Genomic DNA, 21,647 nt, shown 5'->3' on the forward strand with positions numbered 1-21,647 from the left:
TCCTATGAAGTGTTATAGCAATTACAGTGTCTAGGGAACTATTTTTTGTACAAAGAAAATAACTCAGATTTAATGATTGGTCAAAATTTAAATTCCCCCTCCAAGTACAACCCTTTCCTCTATTCCTTCATTCCCACTTCGCTGGTCTCTTACACTTCTCTCATCTCTCATCCGACAACAAAAATAACCAGACATTTAGATCGTCTCCAACATCTTCCTCAATGTCTCAACAATCTATTCCTCAGTCTTCGTCAAAAATGACCACTTATGCTGCTCATGAACAAGACGCTTCCAATGCTCCCATTAACCCTAGTGAGATTATTGAAGTCACTCCTTTGCAGATGGTAACCCTTTTCGATCTCATAACAAAACGACCCAGAACAATGCATGCACGAAGAACCATAGAGACTACAAGAAGACCTAGGAATCCCAACTCTGGTCAGATTTCTCAATCGTCTGTCCCTTCCTCTAGGGAAGAGCCAACCAAAGAAGGCTCAAGGTATAATCACAACGCTATTGTCAAAATTGTTACCGAAATCCTAAATGAGGACAATGTTTCATCCAAGATCCCTGGTCCTAAGAATCCCGTGCTTCCTAAGTCAAATGTCATTGGGCATGTTAGTGACACCGCTGGCACCTATGTCCCAACAAATGATGAAATTAATGAGAATGTGCATGTGAGTGACAAGAAAAGAAATGATGTTAGTATTGATCACATTGAAATTCCTGATGGTGTTGGACACAATGAAGAGATCCCCAGCAATGTTTCTACTAACACCTGTGTAAATCACTCTGAAAAGGGCCATGCTAAAGAAAAAGAACCAGAGAAAACTCAGACTGACAAGGTAATCAACCTTGATGATCTCTCTGACGATGACCTGGTTGCTTCCATCAATCCAAGCATAGCCAGAAGGCTAATGAGGAGGGAAGGAAAGCAAGATGTAGCTGAGGTCTCTCTGAAAAAGAAGGCAGGGGCCAAGTCCGTTTCTGTTGGACCAAAGAAGGTATGGAGCAAAGTGGTGCCTAAGAAGAGAAAGGCCAGAAGCATTTCTGAGAATGAGTCAGATTCTGATGTTGCTGTGGATGTCAATGACATTCATCCCAAGAAGAAGGTCTCTACTAGCAAGCTGGCTGCCAGTGTTCCTGAAGTACCTATTGATAACATTTCATTTCACTATCCCTCCAGTGTACTCAGATGGAAATTTATCTATCAGAAGAGACTGGCCTTAGAGAGATAACTTGCTCATAATGCTCTTGAGTATGAAGAGATTATGAATCTTATTCATGAGGATGGACTAATGAAGACTGTGACTCAACTCTCTAAGTGTTATGAAGTCATGGTGAAGGAGTTCATTGTGAATCTACATGAAGACTGTGGCAATAAGGAAACTGAGGAGTATTTAAAAGTGTTTGCCAGAGGAAAATGTATTAACTTCTCACCCACTGTGATCAACAAATTTCTGGAAAGGTCAAATGAAGCTCAGCCAGAGCTGGAAGTGTTTGATAATCAAATGTGCAAAGAGATTACTGTTGGCCAAGTGAAGACATGGCCTGTCAAAGGTAAGTTGACTGTGAGCAAACTAAGTGTGAAGTATGCTGTACTTCACAGGATTGGAGCTGCCAACTGGGTGCTAACTTAACACAAGTCTACAATCTCTGCTCTCCTAGGTAAATTCATCTTTGCTATTGGTACTAAGTCCAAAGCTGATTATGGTACTTATATTTTTAAGCAAACCTTAAAGCATGCTGGTAGCTATAGTGTCAAAGGTCCCATTGCCTTCCCTTCCCTTATAAACAATTTCCTAATATTTTAACTGACAAAGATTCTGTGTGCAAAAGAGCAAGTCCTTTAATTTTTCATCATAAGCTCTTCCAAGGAACTCATGTTCATGATGTTAACACAACTTCGGCTGGACCATCAAAAGAGAGCACAATTATGAGTAAAACTGCCATGAATGCTATGCTCCGAGAGACCTGTAAGGATTTGGAGTCCAGAAAATTGGCTTTGAAAGATTAATCAGCTCTCTGGAAACGAGTGAAAATGCTAAATCTGCATATACTGCTGAGGAGGAACAGGGTGAAGATGATGATGGTTCAGACAATCAGATTGAGAAAGAAGCCAGTCCTGATGATGGCACTGATAACAGTGTAGAACTCAGTAGCTCTGAGTCTGAAGACTAAAGCAAATGTGTATGGTAATCTTCCCTAGCATTGTTTTTTTCCAGAGAATACTTTGGCAACATTTCTGGTAAAAAGGGGGAGTAATGATATGGTTGGTTGAGACTGTAATGATGGTTTTGTTTTGGTACTGTGTTTGTGTATTCGGGATGAATCTTTAGCTAACTGGTATGTACTGGTAAGCTGGTAAGCTACTTTTAATTCCACAATCTTCTTTATTTGTGTGTTTGTTCTCTGCTGCAAAGAATCTCTGATATCATGGTAACAGAATGTTTTAACCAAAAATTTGCCAAAGGGGGAGATTGAAGGTGTTTTAAATTGGCGGTATTTTGTAATAAAACATTCCTGGTGTATGTACGTGGAATTATGCAGGATCGTATGTTTATGGATGTCATGCTTGATGTCTTGACATTGGAATCTGACAGAAGTAGCTGTCATCTTTTAGTTGTGAGGTTTCCTTTTTTATCTCAGGTCTCTTTAGGAAACTATATATTGTGCGATGTTTGTTTTGTGCTAAAATCGATTGAATCACAAAGTATGTGATCATCCTGATAATATGGAAATTAGGTTTACATGGGTAACCCTAATTTATGTATGAAAGGCCCATGGCCCAAGTCCTTCTGCCAGCTGACTATATATTGATTGCAAATCCTACTTTCAGAAGCAGAGTTTTGTGCATGAAATATTATTAAACTCTCTGTGTTTCCATCGTGTGTGTTTCTTGTGATCCAAACAATCATCATGTTGATAATTGTTGTGGAGTAGTTTGTCTGTGACTGTGGATTGTGAAGAACTGTTGTTCTGTTTTGTTACTTGTGATCCACGCTATTATCTTTGATGATTGCGTTGGAATTAGTTTGTGTTTTTGTTGTGTCACTCTAAGCTTTTAAGCACGAGTGTGTGACTCTTGATTGAAGCTTTTAAGCAGATCAATGTGTGTTTTTGAAGTGTGTCTTCTATCTGTAATTGTTTATTGTGTATGTGTAATCACTGTTGTGATTGAGTGGAATGGAGATATTCCATATCTAGGTAGATTCTAGGTAGAAGGGTCATTGGGTAGTGATTAAGTGATAAGTTGTAAACGGGGGAGTTTAGCTTTGAATTGATACTACTGATAGTGGACTTCATTCCTGGCTTGGTAGCCCCCAGAGTAGGTTGTTTGAACCGAACTGGGTAAGGAATTTTCTAATTAACAAGTGTTTTCAAAAGTGATGAGATCTCTAACCTTAAGATTTGATTTCATAGTGGTGTAATTTCAAGAATCCAAAGACTTGAAGACCAAGAAAATAGAGGAACTAAAAAGTTCATTTAAAGCTACTGAAGTCATAGTGATTGCTAAAGTAACTAAGAGGTTAGTTCAGCAAGCTCTGCAAGATCAAATGATGAAGAAAGATGCACATGAAAGGAAGTTAAATAATAATAGGCAAATAATGCTTCAATAGTGGATGTTGGTCAAACAATGGAAAATCAAAAGTTGATGATAAAGTCAGATTCTCCAAGAGAAAAGGAGGTTCTAGCCCGAATCAATCAAAGAAGAAGGAATTTGATAAAAGAAACGTGCAATGCTATAATTGTGAAAATTTTGGACATTTTTCTCATGAATGTTGGAACAATAAATAAGGAAATAAGTGATGAACAGGCACAAATAACTCATGATGATGACTATGAATTCAAGGTAGTTTTTCATATTGCCACAACATGTGAAGGAACCATTTTGTGTGAATTATGGTATCTTAACCTAGGGTGATCCAATCACATGATTGTATACGAGGAATGGATCACAAACCTTGATACGAGAAAGAAGACCAGTGTTAAACTTGCAAATAGCAATTTACCTTAGAAAGCATATATCTCATTGTAATTAAAGAGAGGATATGAATAAAGAAAGTGTTTGAAACCTACTATGTGTACATGGGATTATGTTTACCTACTAAGTATAGGGCAACTGGTTAAAAATGGCTTTCCAATTACCATTAATGGTAATGCACTGCAACCGTTTGATCCACACAAGAAGTTGGTTATTAAGTCAAACTTATAAAATAATAAAACATTCTAATGCAACATTTAGATTAGAAAGGATGTGTGCATGTCACACATTGATGAACATGATTGGATATATCATATGTGGTATGGTGATCTAAATTATAGAAGACAAAGTGATTTGAGAACTAATAATTTTGTGTAATTCCTTTATAAACCTAATCCATACACAATGATATGTGATACTTGTTTGAGAGGCAAGCAAAGAATGTTGGCTTTTGCATCAAACATGCCTAAGAGATCAAACGATGCACTAAAGGTGGTATATTCTGATATATGTGGCACTTTTTAAGTATCATCACTAGATGAGAGCAAGTATTTCATCTATTTTGTTGATAAATGTGCCAAAATATTATGGTTGTATACCGTCAAGTTCAAAAGGGAAGTCCTTGAAGTGTTAAAGAAGTTCAAAACCTTTATTGAGCCGGGAGTGAGAAAGAAATAAAGGTTTTGATAACTAATGGTGGTAAAGAGTTTACCTCAAATGAATTTGATTCTTTTTTCATCAGTGAAGGAATTTTTCATTAGTTGTGATTTGATTTTAAATGAATAAAAAAACATGGAAGTTGCATAACACATTAGGGAAAATAAGTGATATCAATCATTTTTTGTAGAATTTATTGAAAGTTAAGGATCATATGAAGTGATTGATGTTAAATACACTGAAGTTGCACATAATGGACCAATAAAGACTCAAACTTGTGTGAGACCACCTAGAACAAGGCAAAATCCTAGTAGACTTGTAGATTGGGAAATATTATCTAGCAATATGTTCAGTATTAAAGCAAACTCATACATTTTCTATGCTAGATGATGATAAGTCAATTAATCATGATGAGGCTGTGAATACTAAGGTATATAAGGAGTAAATGATGGAGAAACTCAAGTAAAAGGAAAACAATCACACATTGAATCTGTTTGATTTACTTAAGAGAAAGAAAACTATGAAGTGAATCTTTAAGGTTAAGATGAATCTGGATGGAAAGGTTTGAGAACATAAGGCAAGGTTGGAAGCCATAGGCTTCTTGCTGAAATATAATATTTCTTATAATGAGGTGATTTATCATGTGGCAAGACTTGAGACAATTAGAATAGTTATGACAATAGCTAGTAGCGGAAGTTGGTCTTTGTATCACTCGGATGTAAAGTTTACATTCCTAAATGGTTCATTAGAAGAAACAATTTTTTATTCAACCACTAAGTTTTAAGGTAAAAGGCAAAAGGAATAATGTTATAAGCTGCAAAAAGCCTTATATGGATTAAAGCAAATCCCTAGAGCTTGGAACAAGAGATTTTACTAGTTTCAAATTTATTTGGTATTTATAAAAGGCGCTGTTGAGTATAATGTATATATGAAAAGTTTCAACCATTTAAGTATCATGATGATATACTTTTATGTAGATGAATTCCTCTTTACTGGAAGTAATAATCATAAATTAAGAATCTAAAGGAGAAAATGAAGGTTGAGCTTGAGATGGCTCAAAAAATACCCAAGCGTAAGGAGAACTCAAAATACAATAGAGTCGCCACCAAACTTTATTTATTCCAATAGGAAAGAGAAAAATACCGATAAAAGCCTTAAAGAATGACGGTATGTTCGTCGCAACCAAATTGGATTCGGGAGTCAGTTATGCAAGAGGAAGGTATTATCACCCCTCACATATGTTGTATTCAACGGGACCCATTTAATTAGTTTTGTGATTGAATGTTAGCGTGATGTTTACTTGCGATCTTCTATTTATTGCAGATTATTTACAAAAGAAAGAAAAGGGAAATTCTTAAGTTTTTTATTAGTGAGCTCGACAAGATTTCAAAATCTTGTGCCTACGTATTCTCAAGTGAAATGGGAAAATAAGAGCTTCTTGATTCGTGGCAACAAATGTTTTTGGATTGGTGTATTTTAGTGAAAGATTTCTAGATTGCATTCGAGCGGAAAAACATTGCCTACCACCCAGTCATGGAAGTAGGGAATGTTGTGAGTCCATCGCATTAGAATGGAAGAAACAAGATCCGGATTCTCACATATTGTGTTTTAATCACATTCGAGCACACAAAATTGTTAACTACTTGCACATGAGAAAAATAAAGCTTTAGTTCGAGTTTCACATCAACATTGATAAAGCATCATTCATTTATGAAAAGTTTTCGGAGTCGCGCTAAGGCGAAAAAAGAGGTTTGATTGGTTATGATTGATGTTAGGAGGGAGACGAGTATACAAAAGGCAAGCTATATAATAGGTATCCAAACACTCGGGAAAAAGATAGGATATACATCTATCTCATCATTTTTCATCCCTTTTATTGCAAAAAGTATTTGAATAGAATCGAATTAAAGTCCATGGATAAAGGTGAGAAATTAAACGACAAGCTATAATACAGGTGTCCTAGTACTCAGAATAAAGGGACATACGTCCAATTATTACTTCTTCACCACTTAGAGCCCGTGGTATTCAACTGCATTTATTACATTTTTTGAACGGAAACGAGTATCCAAGCAACAAGCTATACATCTTGCACCCAAATAATTGGGGAAAAGGTATTACCTATGTCCATTTCGTCCTTTTTCATCCGGTTTACTGTGAAAAGATTTTAAGCGTTTTTTATTTAATCGGAAAAAAGAAACTTAATTTTGACCAAGTATTTGATTCGTACTTGTTTTGTAATTTACTTGAAATTCGGCTTGATGTTGATTTTAGGTTGTCAACAAAAAAAATGCAGGCTGTAGCAAACGATTAATAACAACCAAAACCACCTTTGATGATTTTTCGAAAATGGTTAAACGCGGCCGATCGGGATGAGTTAATAACCGAAATTGATTAGAAAAACGTGAAAACACGAATCCAAGGTCAAAAACGCATGAAATAGACTCGCAATATGCGAATCAAGAAACTCAATATGTGACCTATATGAGTTCGATTTGGCCGAAATATGCATCCAATCGCAAAAATAATTACATATTAATTGATCAACGTAAAAAATCAATTTTGATGGTATATGAGTTTGCGCAAAGTGGTTGAGATTCATGATTTTTCCATTTTTTAGTTCTTGTGTTCATGAGAGCTTTTGAACCGATTTTTTAGAAGTTTAATTTAAACATGTTTTCATGGAACTTATGATTGAAATAAGTTCCTTAAGCATGCATGTCGCACGCTCGCGAAATGTGAACAGAGTCGCCACCAATATATTTATCCCAAAGGGGGAAAGGAATATCAGAAAACCTAGAATAAAGAAAGGATAAGAAAAGGTCTTGCGACCAAAGTTCGGGTAAGAAGTCGGTTACGCGAGGGGAAGGTATTAGCATCCCTCACGTCTGTGGTACTCCACAGGATCCACTTATGTTTGTTCTATTCTAAGGGTGTATAAATCTAAAGCTTAATTACTAAGGGAATGCATGCAAATGAAAGAAAAAGAAACACGGGGAAAATAAGGTTTATAAATAGTTGTGCTCGCTTAGGCCCCGCGACCCAATGCCTACGTATCCTTTTCAGGAATCAGAGCGCCGTAGTTCGGCTCTTTAGTTTTTGTTTGTTTTTGTGTTTTTTAGTTGAACAGTTACATTCGCACTCCGCTGTTCGACCTCTGGAGTCTTAAGCTGGGAATGGAGCGGAAGTAACGTGTCCGATTAGGAGGAAGAATGCCCTGAAGGCAAGAGAAAGAATGCCTCGGAGGCAAGGGAGAGAAGAGAGAAGATTGGTTTGTGTTTTTTATGTAACTTCATGATGAACAAAACGCAATACAAGGTTTCGCACCACTTCATTACTTTGTTTAGGTCTGAGCCTTTATTAAGTGTTTTAAATGTTTTGGTTGGGTATTTTTTTAAGGGAATTTACTTTGCGATTCGAATCACATGAAAATGTATAATGATCGAGAAGCAGATTAGGGAATGAATCCCACTCACTTCTATCCCATTATGTAATGTTCGAGAAACAGATTAGGGAATAAATCCCACTCATTTCTATCCCATTAGTTAATGTTCGAGAAACAGATTAGGGAATGAATCCCACTCATTTCTCTCCCATTAAGTAGTGACCGAGAAACAGATTAGGGAATGAATCCCACTCATTTCTATGCCACTAAGTGATTAAAAAACAGATTAGAGAATGAATCCCACTCATTTCTCTATCACTTTCTTAATGTGATCGCATCTCTATTTGTTAATGTTTTAATGTTGAAAGAGAAAAAGGAGAAGAAAACTAGCTTAAGATGAATAACTAGCCTAAGTGTTTAAAAGGGAATTTCTAGATCCTAATGTTATCATGGTTTCTACCTAAAGTTAGGAATTTAAGGAAAAAAGACTAAACCTAATAGTTATGGAGATTATAGGTCCTAAATCTAAAGGAATGAGATTACACGCACAAGCAAAGATCAAAATTACAAGTAAAAATTACAAGTAAACAATGATACAAAATTGCACAAAAGCATAAAGTAACAAGTCAAAATATAGTACAAAATGAAGTAAAATACTATTATTTTTTATATTGATTTTTATGAGGGGAATTGAATTACAAATCAAGTAAAAGACTAAAACAAATAACCTAAAACTAATATTTTTTTAGTGATTATTTTTTTTATGTCTAAAATTGGATTAAAGTCTCAAAATTAATAGGAAAAATTGGTTTTTATTATTAAAATGTAAAGGAAATCTAGATTCTAAAATGAACAAGAATGTGAATTCAGGGGGTGCATGTTGAAATGATGGTGCAGTAAGCAACACAGGCGCAGAGCCAAATAAGATCAAGGCCCAGGAACGTTTTTTTGTTATCAGATTTTGTAAAGTGCCAAAAATGGCGTTAGGGCCAATGGGGGTGACGAATAGCAAATCAGGCCCAGAGTTTTGTGTGTTTGATCCATGTGTTTCTACCATAATTTATCAATTCATCAATTTCAATTAATCAGACTTTGCATTAGACCAAATTAACGTGACCAGATTCTTAATCGCTTCCTAATTAATGCAAGGTTTTCATGTTAATTACAATTAATGTCAATTAATTATCATAATTTTCCAATGTTAACAAAAGGAAATAATGAAATAGAAAGAGGGATTAGGGCTCCTACTTGTGACGATTGGAATTCTCAGAGCTTCTTCTTCCTTCCTTGACGTGAACGGCGCGGCGGCGTGACTCTCCGATTGCTCTCTCTCCGTTCGTTTCTCGTTCGATCTCAACTCGATGCCACTCCGAGCGAACGGCTAGTTCATGCGATGGAGATGATGAACGTTGTTGTTGTGGGCGCGGATTCGCGGATGAGTATCATGAAGATTGTTAAATCGTGTTTGAGACGAGAGCGAAGACGAAGATTGAAGTGTGGATGATGCGTGAACACGGTTCAGAGGAGGTTTGTTCTCTCTTTCTTCCGATTGCTTCTTCTTCTTCTTGAAATTCTGGCCCTTCTTTTGATTATTTCTGATTCTTCCGTTATTCTTTTCTTTTCTGTGGAAGCGTTGTTCTTCGTGGTTGTTTGTAGAGGAAGCGATGAAGAACGTAGAGAGAGATTGAAGATGGTTCAGTGGTGGCTTTTTGATGAGTTGGGGAAGATAATGATTGAAGACTGAAGAAGCTTGCGTGTGGAGATTGAACAGAATAGAGAGGGAATTGGAGATGGATTAAGGTTCCACGAGGGAGTTTTGAAAGATGAAGAAGAAAGTGATGGTGTGAGTCTAGAGAGAAGGTGTAAGAGTTGAAGGTTGGTGGTGAAGAAAATATAGTGGTTAGCTATCTCTGATCTCTCTTCTTTTCTCTTGAATAATCTGTTCGGTTCCAGTTTCATTCTGTTAGAGTTTGTTATAAGATGGTTAGGAGATCTGTAATTGATTTTTGGAATTTAGAAAAGTTAGTTATCAGGGTATGTGAAGTTAGTTATGGTCTTTGAAATGTGTTTGGGTTATGTTATATGGCTGTGAATGGTTTGCTATGCAGGATGGTGTAAGTTGCAAGTATATGCAAGTGGTGTTTATTGTGTTCATTTGGTTTTGTAGTGTAGTCATGATATTGTTTTGTTTGGACGTGCAGGGCCTTTGTTCAATTTCATAACTGTTTTGGAAATGGCATGAGGTGGGAGTAGTTATATGGGACTGATTTGATTTTGGTGTTTGAATGCAGCTTTGGGCTTGGCAGCAGCAGCCGTGGGTTTGACAGCAGCCTTAGGCTTGATGGCAGCAGCTCATAGTTAAGATGAAATGGATTAGAATGTCAAAAATGCATTTTTTTTTTGTGTAATTTGTGATCTCCATGTGATGTAATGGTGTATATGATGTGGAATAACTTTGTAGAATAGAGGGCTGTTACACTATGTAGTAGTAACAAAAGTTTGAAACTCATACTGTTATTTGTGAAACGTTGGTGTCTTGAATAAAGTTTAAACTCTTTCCTTCTTTCAATGTGCAATCTTGAAATAGAGAAAATTCAATAAGAATGATAAATAAAGGTATGAAGTCACCATGACTATAGTCAAAAGTCCAACCCATAGTTGGCTTTGACCAAAAGACAAGGTCTTTGCAAACAACTTTCTACAGTCTTCTCTCCCCAATATGCATTAATAACTAAAAGGCGTTTATGAACCTCTTTCTCTTCAAACCAACACCATCGAAATCTCAAATTCAACGAGACTTGTCATAAGACTCGTCATAGGCTAACATTTTTGTCCAAGTGGATTCACCGAATATTGCATCAAACAATTGTGTCCAACTCCATGGGGAAATCCTCTTGATTACTAAATAAATATGAAAGTAAACCTTGATTCAATTGATGTCCTTTGATCCATCATCACTGATTTAATGAACCAATATTTATTCTTAATGAATGCATGATGTGTTAATGACCTAGTACGAATGATTGTAAAGCAATAAGCCAGATATGAATAAATTTAGATATGGGCAAATTTTGGGGTGCAACAATGCATACACATCATAACACACTGGAAACACAAGAAAAAACGAGAGTTAGGCTTACTTGAACGAAATCTTCAAGAACTCGCCAACAACAATGATGAACGCAGTGGCTCTCCAATCAAGCTCCGGTGATGGTTCAAACAAGCTTCCAGTTCATAAATATTTGTAGATTTGGAATCCTCTCAACATCCTCTACTCAAATTCAAGATCCGAGAAACTTCAAAATTGAGTTCAAAATCGAACTAAACCCTTGATCTTGATTTAAACTATTTTAGTTAGTGATCTGTGTTGATAATGGTTCTGTGAATTAAATACAATGAAAATGGAAACGTAATTTCTCAATAACTCATAAGAATTAGTCAAGATTTTAAGTTTCTTTAAAGTGAAGAAACTTGAATTTTGAGGATTTAAATTGGTAGAGTTTTGGCAATGGTAAGGGTGAGTTGTGGGTGATTTTTTGATGTGAAAAGTACTGTTATATAGAGTTAGAATTAGGTTAAGGGTTAAACTTGTAATTATTCAAAGATGAGAAAAGTGTGAGTGCATTTTATTTGAATTTAAATATAATTTGTGGGAAGTTTGAATTTGATGCAAAATAGCTAGTGAAATATACTCCAAATTGCTGATACATTGTGCATTTGGTGTGAATTTGAAGGAGTGTGAGATGCATGCTAGGTTATGCATGAGAATATTTATTATTTTTGTATTTTAGTGCCAAAATATTTACTTTTTCCTTGGCTTTTGATTTATGATGCATGAAAATTATTAATCAAATTCAAATGAAATAAAATGATGATGAATTAAAGGATCATGCATTTATTTTTCCAAAATGAATAATGAAACATGCAAATTTAGTAAATTTTCTCAACATGTATAATGTTGACTTTTCTTTGACTTTTTATTATGATGTTTGATAATGATCAATGAAATTCCAAATGAAATAATGTGATGATGATTTATATGACTAATGTAACACCATCGAAATCTCAAATTCAACGAGACTTGTCATAAGACTCGTCATAGGCTAACATTTTTGTCCAAGTGGATTCACCGAATATTGCATCAAACAATTGTGTCCAACTCCATGGGGAAATCCTCTTGATTACTAAATAAATATGAAAGTAAACCTTGATTCAATTGATGTCCTTTGATCCATCATCACTGATTTAATGAACCAATATTTATTCTTAATGAATGCATGATGTGTTAATGACCTAGTACGAATGATTGTAAAGCAATAAGCCAGATATAAATAAATTTAGATATGGGCAAATTTTGGGGTGCAACAGCTGCCCCTATTTAATCGTCTTAAACCCGAAGGCGAGATTGGCGCTAGCCTTTCGAGCATTCGAGGTAGAAGAAGATTAAATACCAAGTGAACCTGAAAATTTGCCTGATGAGATAGGATCCACTGGAGAAAAGAATGGTGTTAAATCCACTGAGGAAGATCGTATCAACTATGGGTCGAACAACTTAACTCTGAGTTAGAAATGAAATAAAATTCAAATCTGGGTTGAAGAAGAAAGGCGGGTCAACTCTGGGTCGAAGAATAAAGGGAAGGGATATAGGCATCAACTCTGGGTTGACAAAGAAAGCAAGGAAAGAAAATCAACTCTGGGTTGAAAACGAGAGATAAACATCAACTCTGAGTTGAGAGAAGGAAAGATGAACAATTAGGAATAACCGTCAACTCTGGGTTGAGTGGGGGAGAGAAAAGATAACCGTCAACTCTGGGTTGAGTGATAAAGGACAAGAGAGAACCGTCAACTCTGGGTTGAGTGGGAAGGAGAAAATTTAACCGTCAACTCTGGGTCGAGTGGGGAAGATAAAAGATAACCGTCAACTCTGGGTTGAGTGGGAAAGACAAAAGATAACCGTCAACTTTGGGTTGAGTGGGATAGGAGACGTCAATTCTGGATTGAACAAAAGGTAACCGTCAACTCTGGGTTGAGTGGGGAAAGATAAAAGATAACCGTCAACTCTGGGTTGAGTGGGAAATAAGAAAAGATAGCCGTCAACTCTTGGTTGAGTGGGAAAAAACAAGAGATAACCGTCAACTCTGGGTTGAGTGGGAAAATACAAGAGATAACCATCAACTCTGGGTCGAGTGTGAAGTAATAAAGGATAACCGTCAACTCTGGGTTGAGTGGGAAGGACAACAGATAACCGTCAACTCTGGGTTGAGTGGGAAAGAGAAATAATCAATTCTAGATTGAACAAGGGGTGACCGTCAACTTTGGGTTGAGTGGGAAAGGACAAAAGATAACCGTCAACTCTGGGTTGAGTGGGAAAAGGATAATCAATTTTGGATTGAACAAAGGATAACCGTCAACTCTAGGTTGAATGGGAAAGAGATCAACTCTGGGTTGAATAAAAGATAACCGTCAACTCTGGGTAGAGTGGGAAAAAGATCAACTCTGGGTTGAATAAAAGATAACCGTCAACTCTGGGTTGAGTGGGAAAGAGATCAACTCTGGGTTGAATAAAAGATAATCGTCAACTCTGGGTTGAGTGGGAAAAGATAGTTAACTCGGAGTTAAAAGATGAAAGGAAGATCAACTCTGGGTTGAACGTAAAACATCAACTCTGGGTTGAAGAAAAATGAACATGGTTGACTTTGGAAGATGACACCACAATGGTAACTCTGAGTGATCCAGTGGAATATCAATTGATTGCTTGTAGGGACCTCATCTGATGAGTAACTTGGCTTATGCTTCACATGCAAATGTTTGATTTATTTTATGCACTTCTGGAGATGCGATGCAATGAATTCTATATGTAGTGCACTGATTGATCTGTCAGGGTTTCTGCTTTGTATGGAATAGATTGGATGGAGTTCAGAAACTCTTCTTGATTTAAGATAGGGTGGATGCCCCTGTTTTAATGATGATTGGATCATGTGGGGAAAATGATAATGAGAATGCAATGATATGCATGATGTATGTATGATTATGAGTGGAATGATTGTTTCCATGATACCAGGGATGGATGGAGGGTTCCCTTGCGGAAAGATTGCTTGAAGGATAGAATTGGCGAAGGTGAGGTGCTTGGCTTGACTCCTCGACACCTATCTCGATATCTGACACTTGATTGAAGATGAAGAGATGAATTGTTACTAGTTTGTCCCAGCATGCAGGCTCTTGAGAAAGAATTCTAATATGCTTGAATCATGGATATTTGCAATGGTCTGCCCCAGTATTGATCATGGAATGAATGCCCCAGATTGAAAGGAACTATTTCACCAGGTGGATGCTTCAGGTATTTGCTTTGTGGATGACCAACCTTTGCCTTTGTAAGACTACTCGATGGAATTTCAATGTTGAACTTTCCTTGGTATCAAGTACTTACTTCTAGATTATAGACGATTCTGTTTTGAAAAAGATAATGAGAATGCAATGCACATGTTAATCTCAAAGGAAAAAGTTTTTTATTTGTCAAAATGTTGTACTGATACTAACACAAGTGACAAGCAACATTAGGAGTCAGTTTTGACATGATTTTACAGTTTGTATGCTTTCGGAATGAACCCTGCTTCAATTAGGACTTTTGAGGGTTGTAACGTGGTCGGGTTCACGGTTTAAGAAACAAAGGATAAAGGCTCAAGTTCTACTTAACCCACCCCTCTTCGTGATGTTCTCCAGTCCTACGTTCAGTTAGTTTGACACGAGTATTCGCCTTTCAGGAAGGATTGTGATGGATGAGGATCTTTTGGCTTTGATGAAGGTGGCAGTCACCCTTTGGTGCTTTCGTTGATGGTCACAACAACTTGTCCCTAGGAGGATTTTTCTTTTGCTTTGTCTTTCGCTTTCCCTAACTTTTGCCTGGACAGAAAGTTTCTTTTGATTTTGGTTTTCGTTGTCCAGCGGGATATGCCCTAATTTTTGCCTAAGTCAATCGCTTCAAAGCTTTTCTTTTTCTTTTGACTTAGCGGGCTATTGTTTCTTTTTTTTTATCATGATTCATAACTTTCTTTTCATTCTTTTTTTGTCTCGTTCGGGAACAAGTTGCATGACTTTGGTGATTGACTTGATGAAAAGGTTGTGACTGCCTTCTTCTCAGTGAATGGGAGACATCCATTGTGGATTGTGCTCTTCTTTTTTTGTCGTGAGATCTGAGATATGATTGATCCTCTGATGGAATACCTGAAAGTTGAGCGCTCGGTCGCACTAACTGAAGTCTACCCTGCCCCTGGTTAAGATTGAGGGTTTTGTATTTTTTGAAAAAAACTACTACTCCTTAGGCTCAAAGGGGTTAACGAAGGTTTCACTCCCTTATAACTCCAGTGTCTAGGAATTGAAACAATGCCTGTACATCATCAGCAGGATCTTTGTTCCAAAAGCATACGGTTAGTAGTTCATGTGTTTTTTGATTTTCATCATTCTCCTTTTTTAGTTGCTTAAGAAAAATGAGTGAAGTATCAATGAACATAATGACAAAGATGAAATGATTTGAGAAAAACATGTATATTGCATTATTTTTATTTATTCAAACAGAATGAATTTCTTACAATAAGAAGTAATTGATAACAACGAAAATAGTACAATTGAAAATACTTGAGAAGTCTAAACAATGACAAGCTTGGCCTTATGCAAATGAAATGTTCTCCGACAAACATAAAGTCTTTAGGCTCATTTGGTGGAAGGTTCTCTCATGAGGAGGCATGGGATTCTCTGATAGTAGCTTGATCTTGTTTGTAATTCCCCATGATTCTTCTTCTATGAGCTTTTGTTAGATATCGGTGTGGAGGGATCGTCTTGACTGATCTGATGGAGAGGAAGAGTGGTAAGAGTCTTTGGTAACCATGGATGCACATGCATGAATGCAAAGTGTTAATGAAGATGCAAATGTATCATAAATTAGGATCAAGGATCAAGGCCTCTTGGATAACAGCTTCTCATGGTCAATAAGATATGGTCGAATCCTCCAGATTCAGAGGTTCGACGTTGCTTTCTGGATAAATAGCTTGTGCATAAGTCAAAGATGGTCGAGTCCTCCAAATTCAGAGGTTCGACGTTGATTGATTCTGATAGATAACTGATGTAGAACTTCTGTATAAGTCAAAGATGGTCGAATCCTCCAGATTCAGAGGTTCAACGTTGATTCAGGATAGATAACCTTTGCATAAGTCAAATAAGGTCGAACCTTCCAGATTCAGAGGTTCGACGTTAATTATGATAGATAGTATGAATGGGCATAGGGTAGGATGGAGGCATATTTTCCTGCAAAACAGAATTTCCCAACCCCTCTCACAGGTGTGATCTAGTATAAGGTAGGTCAACAGGTTTCCAGCGTTAACAGTTCTCCTGAAACACCATCATTGTTGCAAATACATGCCAACAATGGTATCCCATTTGAACCTCAACTGGTCGTGGGTCTCATGATCGCAATCAATAGAACCTGACATTCTGTTGGCGTCATGACTATCCACTCTATCCTAGGTAGCCTAAGTATCACTCTGGCCTGGGTATTGGGCCTTTTACCTCAAATCAGTAACATCCCATCCCAACAGAACAGTATAATAATCATAGTATATGAAAATAAAATGCAAGGCATAAAGAAATAAAGCAATAAAGCAGTAAAGCAATAAAGCACTAAATAAATAAACACCCAAAGAAAAGAAAACAAACAAAAGCTAGGATCGACTAAGCCAGGATCCCCAGCAGAGTCGCCAGCTGTCGCACGCTCGCGAAATGTGAACAGAGTCGCCACCAATATATTTATCCCAAAGAGGGAAAGGAATATCAGAAAACCTAGAATAAAGAAAGGATAAGAAAAGGTCTTGCGACCAAAGATCGGGTAAGAAGTCGGTTACGCGAGGGGAAGGTATTAGCATCCCTCACGTCTGTGGTACTCCACAGGATCCACTTATGTTTGTTCTATTCTAAGGGTGTATAAATCTAAAGCTTAATTACTAAGGGAATGCATGCAAATGAAAGAAAAAGAAACACGGGGAAAATAAGGTTTATAAATAGTTGTGCTCGCTTAGGCCCCGCGACCCAATGCCTACGTATCCTTTTCAGGAATCAGAGCGCCGTAGTTCGGCTCTTTAGTTTTTGTTTGTTTTTGTGTTTTTTAGTTGAACAGTTACATTCGCACTCCGCTGTTCGACCTCTGGAGTCTTAAGCTGGGAATGGAGCGGAAGTAACGTGTCCGATTAGGAGGAAGAATGCCCTGAAGGCAAGAGAAAGAATGCCTCGGAGGCAAGGGAGAGAAGAGAGAAGATTGGTTTGTGTTTTTTATGTAACTTCATGATGAACAAAACCCAATACAAGGTTTCGCACCACTTCATTACTTTGTTTAGGTCTGAGCCTTTATTAAGTGTTTTAAATGTTTTGGTTGGGTATTTTTTTAAGGGAATTTACTTTGCAATTCGAATCACATGAAAATGTATAATGATCGAGAAGCAGATTAGGGAATGAATCCCACTCACTTCTATCCCATTATGTAATGTTCGAGAAACAGATTAGGGAATAAATCCCACTCATTTCTATCCCATTAGTTAATGTTCGAGAAACAGATTAGGGAATGAATCCCACTCATTTCTCTCCCATTAAGTAGTGACCGAGAAACAGATTAGGGAATGAATCCCACTCATTTCTATGCCACTAAGTGATTGAGAAACAGATTAGGGAATGAATCCCACTCATTTCTCTATCACTTTCTTAATGTGATCGCATCTCTATTTGTTAATGTTTTAATGTTGAAAGAGAAAAAGGAGAAGAAAACTAGCTTAAGATGAATAACTAGCCTAAGTGTTTAAAAGGGAATTTCTAGATCCTAATGTTATCATGGTTTCTACCTAAAGTTAGGAATTTAAGGAAAAAAGACTAAACCTAATAGTTATGGAGATTATAGGTCCTAAATCTAAAGGAATGAGATTACACGCACAAGCAAAGATCAAAATTACAAGTAAAAATTACAAGTAAACAATGATACAAAATTGCACAAAAGCATAAAGTAACAAGTCAAAATATAGTACAAAATGAAGTAAAATACTATTATTTTTTATATTGATTTTTATGAGGGGAATTGAATTACAAATCAAGTAAAAGACTAAAACAAATAACCTAAAACTAATATTTTTTTAGTGATTATTTTTTTTATGTCTAAAATTGGATTAAAGTCTCAAAATTAATAGGAAAAATTGGTTTTTATTATTAAAATGTAAAGGAAATCTAGATTCTAAAATGAACAAGAATGTGAATTCAGGGGGTGCATGTTGAAATGATGGTGCAGTAAGCAACACAGGCGCAGAGCCAAATAAGATCAAGGCCCAGGAACGTTTTTTTGTTATCAGATTTTGTAAAGTGCCAAAAATGGCGTTAGGGCCAATGGGGGTGACGAATAGCAAATCAGGCCCAGAGTTTTGTGTGTTTGATCCATGTGTTTCTACCATAATTTATCAATTCATCAATTTCAATTAATCAGACTTTGCATTAGACCAAATTAACGTGACCAGATTCTTAATCGCTTCCTAATTAATGCAAGGTTTTCATGTTAATTACAATTAATGTCAATTAATTATCATAATTTTCCAATGTTAACAAAAGGAAATAATGAAATAGAAAGAGGGATTAGGGCTCCTACTTGTGACGATTGGAATTCTCAGAGCTTCTTCTTCCTTCCTTGACGTGAACGGCGCGGCGGCGTGACTCTCCGATTGCTCTCTCTCCGTTCGTTTCTCGTTCGATCTCAACTCGATGCCACTCCGAGCGAACGGCTAGTTCATGCGATGGAGATGATGAACGTTGTTGTTGTGGGCGCGGATTCGCGGATGAGTATCATGAAGATTGTTAAATCGTGTTTGAGACGAGAGCGAAGACGAAGATTGAAGTGTGGATGATGCGTGAACACGGTTCAGAGGAGGTTTGTTCTCTCTTTCTTCCGATTGCTTCTTCTTCTTCTTGAAATTCTGGCCCTTCTTTTGATTATTTCTGATTCTTCCGTTATTCTTTTCTTTTCTGTGGAAGCGTTGTTCTTCGTGGTTGTTTGTAGAGGAAGCGATGAAGAACGTAGAGAGAGATTGAAGATGGTTCAGTGGTGGCTTTTTGATGAGTTGGGGAAGATAATGATTGAAGACTGAAGAAGCTTGCGTGTGGAGATTGAACAGAATAGAGAGGGAATTGGAGATGGATTAAGGTTCCACGAGGGAGTTTTGAAAGATGAAGAAGAAAGTGATGGTGTGAGTCTAGAGAGAAGGTGTAAGAGTTGAAGGTTGGTGGTGAAGAAAATATAGTGGTTAGCTATCTCTGATCTCTCTTCTTTTCTCTTGAACAATCTGTTCGGTTCCAGTTTCATTCTGTTAGAGTTTGTTATAAGATGGTTAGGAGATCTGTAATTGATTTTTGGAATTTAGAAAAGTTAGTTATCAGGGTATGTGAAGTTAGTTATGGTCTTTGAAATGTGTTTGGGTTATGTTATATGGCTGTGAATGGTTTGCTATGCAGGATGGTGTAAGTTGCAAGTATATGCAAGTGGTGTTTATTGTGTTCATTTGGTTTTGTAGTGTAGTCATGATATTGTTTTGTTTGGACGTGCAGGGCCTTTGTTCAATTTCATAACTGTTTTGGAAATGGCATGAGGTGGGAGTAGTTATATGGGACTGATTTGATTTTGGTGTTTGAATGCAGCTTTGGGCTTGGCAGCAGCAGCCGTGGGTTTGACAGCAGCCTTAGGCTTGATGGCAGCAGCTCATAGTTAAGATGAAATGGATTAGAATGTCAAAAATGCATTTTTTTTTGTGTAATTTGTGATCTCCATGTGATGTAATGGTGTATATGATGTGGAATAACTTTGTAGAATAGAGGGCTGTTACACTATGTAGTAGTAACAAAAGTTTGAAACTCATACTGTTATTTGTGAAACGTTGGTGTCTTGAATAAAGTTTAAACTCTTTCCTTCTTTCAATGTGCAATCTTGAAATAGAGAAAATTCAATAAGAATGATAAATAAAGGTATGAAGTCACCATGACTATAGTCAAAAGTCCAACCCATAGTTGGCTTTGACCAAAAGACAAGGTCTTTGCAAACAACTTTCTACAGTCTTCTCTCCCCAATATGCATTAATAACTAAAAGGCGTTTATGAACCTCTTTCTCTTCAAACCAACACCATCGAAATCTCAAATTCAACGAGACTTGTCATAAGACTCGTCATAGGCTAACATTTTTGTCCAAGTGGATTCACCGAATATTGCATCAAACAATTGTGTCCAACTCCATGGGGAAATCCTCTTGATTACTAAATAAATATGAAAGTAAACCTTGATTCAATTGATGTCCTTTGATCCATCATCACTGATTTAATGAACCAATATTTATTCTTAATGAATGCATGATGTGTTAATGACCTAGTACGAATGATTGTAAAGCAATAAGCCAGATATAAATAAATTTAGATATGGGCAAATTTTGGGGTGCAACAATGCATACACATCATAACACACTGGAAACACAAGAAAAAACGAGAGTTAGGCTTACTTGAACGAAATCTTCAAGAACTCGCCAACAACAATGATGAACGCAGTGGCTCTCCAATCAAGCTCCGGTGATGGTTCAAACAAGCTTCCAGTTCATAAATATTTGTAGATTTGGAATCCTCTCAACATCCTCTACTCAAATTCAAGATCCGAGAAACTTCAAAATTGAGTTCAAAATCGAACTAAACCCTTGATCTTGATTTAAACTATTTTAGTTAGTGATCTGTGTTGATAATGGTTCTGTGAATTAAATACAATGAAAATGGAAACGTAATTTCTCAATAACTCATAAGAATTAGTCAAGATTTTAAGTTTCTTTAAAGTGAAGAAACTTGAATTTTGAGGATTTAAATTGGTAGAGTTTTGGCAATGGTAAGGGTGAGTTGTGGGTGATTTTTTGATGTGAAAAGTACTGTTATATAGAGTTAGAATTAGGTTAAGGGTTAAACTTGTAATTATTCAAAGATGAGAAAAGTGTGAGTGCATTTTATTTGAATTTAAATATAATTTGTGGGAAGTTTGAATTTGATGCAAAATAGCTAGTGAAATATACTCCAAATTGCTGATACATTGTGCATTTGGTGTGAATTTGAAGGAGTGTGAGATGCATGCTAGGTTATGCATGAGAATATTTATTATTTTTGTATTTTAGTGCCAAAATATTTACTTTTTCCTTGGCTTTTGATTTATGATGCATGAAAATTATTAATCAAATTCAAATGAAATAAAATGATGATGAATTAAAGGATCATGCATTTATTTTTCCAAAATGAATAATGAAACATGCAAATTTAGTAAATTTTCTCAACATGTATAATGTTGACTTTTCTTTGACTTTTTATTATGATGTTTGATAATGATCAATGAAATTCCAAATGAAATAATGTGATGATGATTTATATGACTAATGTAACACCATCGAAATCTCAAATTCAACGAGACTTGTCATAAGACTCGTCATAGGCTAACATTTTTGTCCAAGTGGATTCACCGAATATTGCATCAAACAATTGTGTCCAACTCCATGGGGAAATCCTCTTGATTACTAAATAAATATGAAAGTAAAC

The 21,647-nt window shown here is 36.4% G+C and overlaps 1 protein-coding gene and 2 long non-coding RNA genes across 3 annotated transcripts; all 3 read left to right on the plus strand.

Annotated features, from left to right (window-relative positions):
- The first annotated feature begins 257 nt into the window (after window positions 1-257).
- LOC131631746 (uncharacterized) lies at window positions 258-2,181 on the plus strand. Its single transcript, XM_058902510.1, has 4 exons — window positions 258-1,187; window positions 1,305-1,560; window positions 1,669-1,767; window positions 1,982-2,181. The coding sequence occupies exons 1-4, from the start codon at window positions 258-260 to the stop codon at window positions 2,179-2,181; spliced, it is 1,485 nt and encodes a 494-aa protein (XP_058758493.1).
- A 7,080-nt stretch (window positions 2,182-9,261) lies between these two features.
- Window positions 9,262-10,344, plus strand: LOC131631760 (uncharacterized). Its single transcript, XR_009292805.1, has 3 exons — window positions 9,262-9,551; window positions 9,656-9,923; window positions 10,226-10,344. It is a non-coding gene; the product is annotated as an uncharacterized LOC131631760 (long non-coding RNA).
- Window positions 10,345-18,679: 8,335 nt separating this feature from the next.
- On the plus strand, window positions 18,680-19,762 carry LOC131631758 (uncharacterized). Its single transcript, XR_009292803.1, has 3 exons — window positions 18,680-18,969; window positions 19,074-19,341; window positions 19,644-19,762. It is a non-coding gene; the product is annotated as an uncharacterized LOC131631758 (long non-coding RNA).
- The last annotated feature ends 1,885 nt before the right edge of the window (window positions 19,763-21,647 follow it).

This window comes from Vicia villosa, unplaced genomic scaffold (genome assembly GCF_029867415.1).
Source record: "Vicia villosa cultivar HV-30 ecotype Madison, WI unplaced genomic scaffold, Vvil1.0 ctg.000860F_1_1, whole genome shotgun sequence".
NCBI classification, from domain to species: Eukaryota; Viridiplantae; Streptophyta; class Magnoliopsida; order Fabales; family Fabaceae; genus Vicia; species Vicia villosa.

What these genes read in the sequence shown, in the direction of transcription:
- LOC131631746 (XM_058902510.1), top strand. Translation starts at nt 258, where the DNA reads ATGACCACTTATGCTGCTCATGAACAAGACGCTTCCAATGCTCCCATT. An exon ending in GAAGACATGGCCTGTCAAAG is followed by an intron (nt 1,561 to 1,668) that starts GTAAGTTGACTG and finishes CTGCTCTCCTAG; the next exon opens with GTAAATTCATCTTTGCTATT. An exon ending in TGGTAGCTATAGTGTCAAAG is followed by an intron (nt 1,768 to 1,981) that starts GTCCCATTGCCT and finishes GAGACCTGTAAG; the next exon opens with GATTTGGAGTCCAGAAAATT.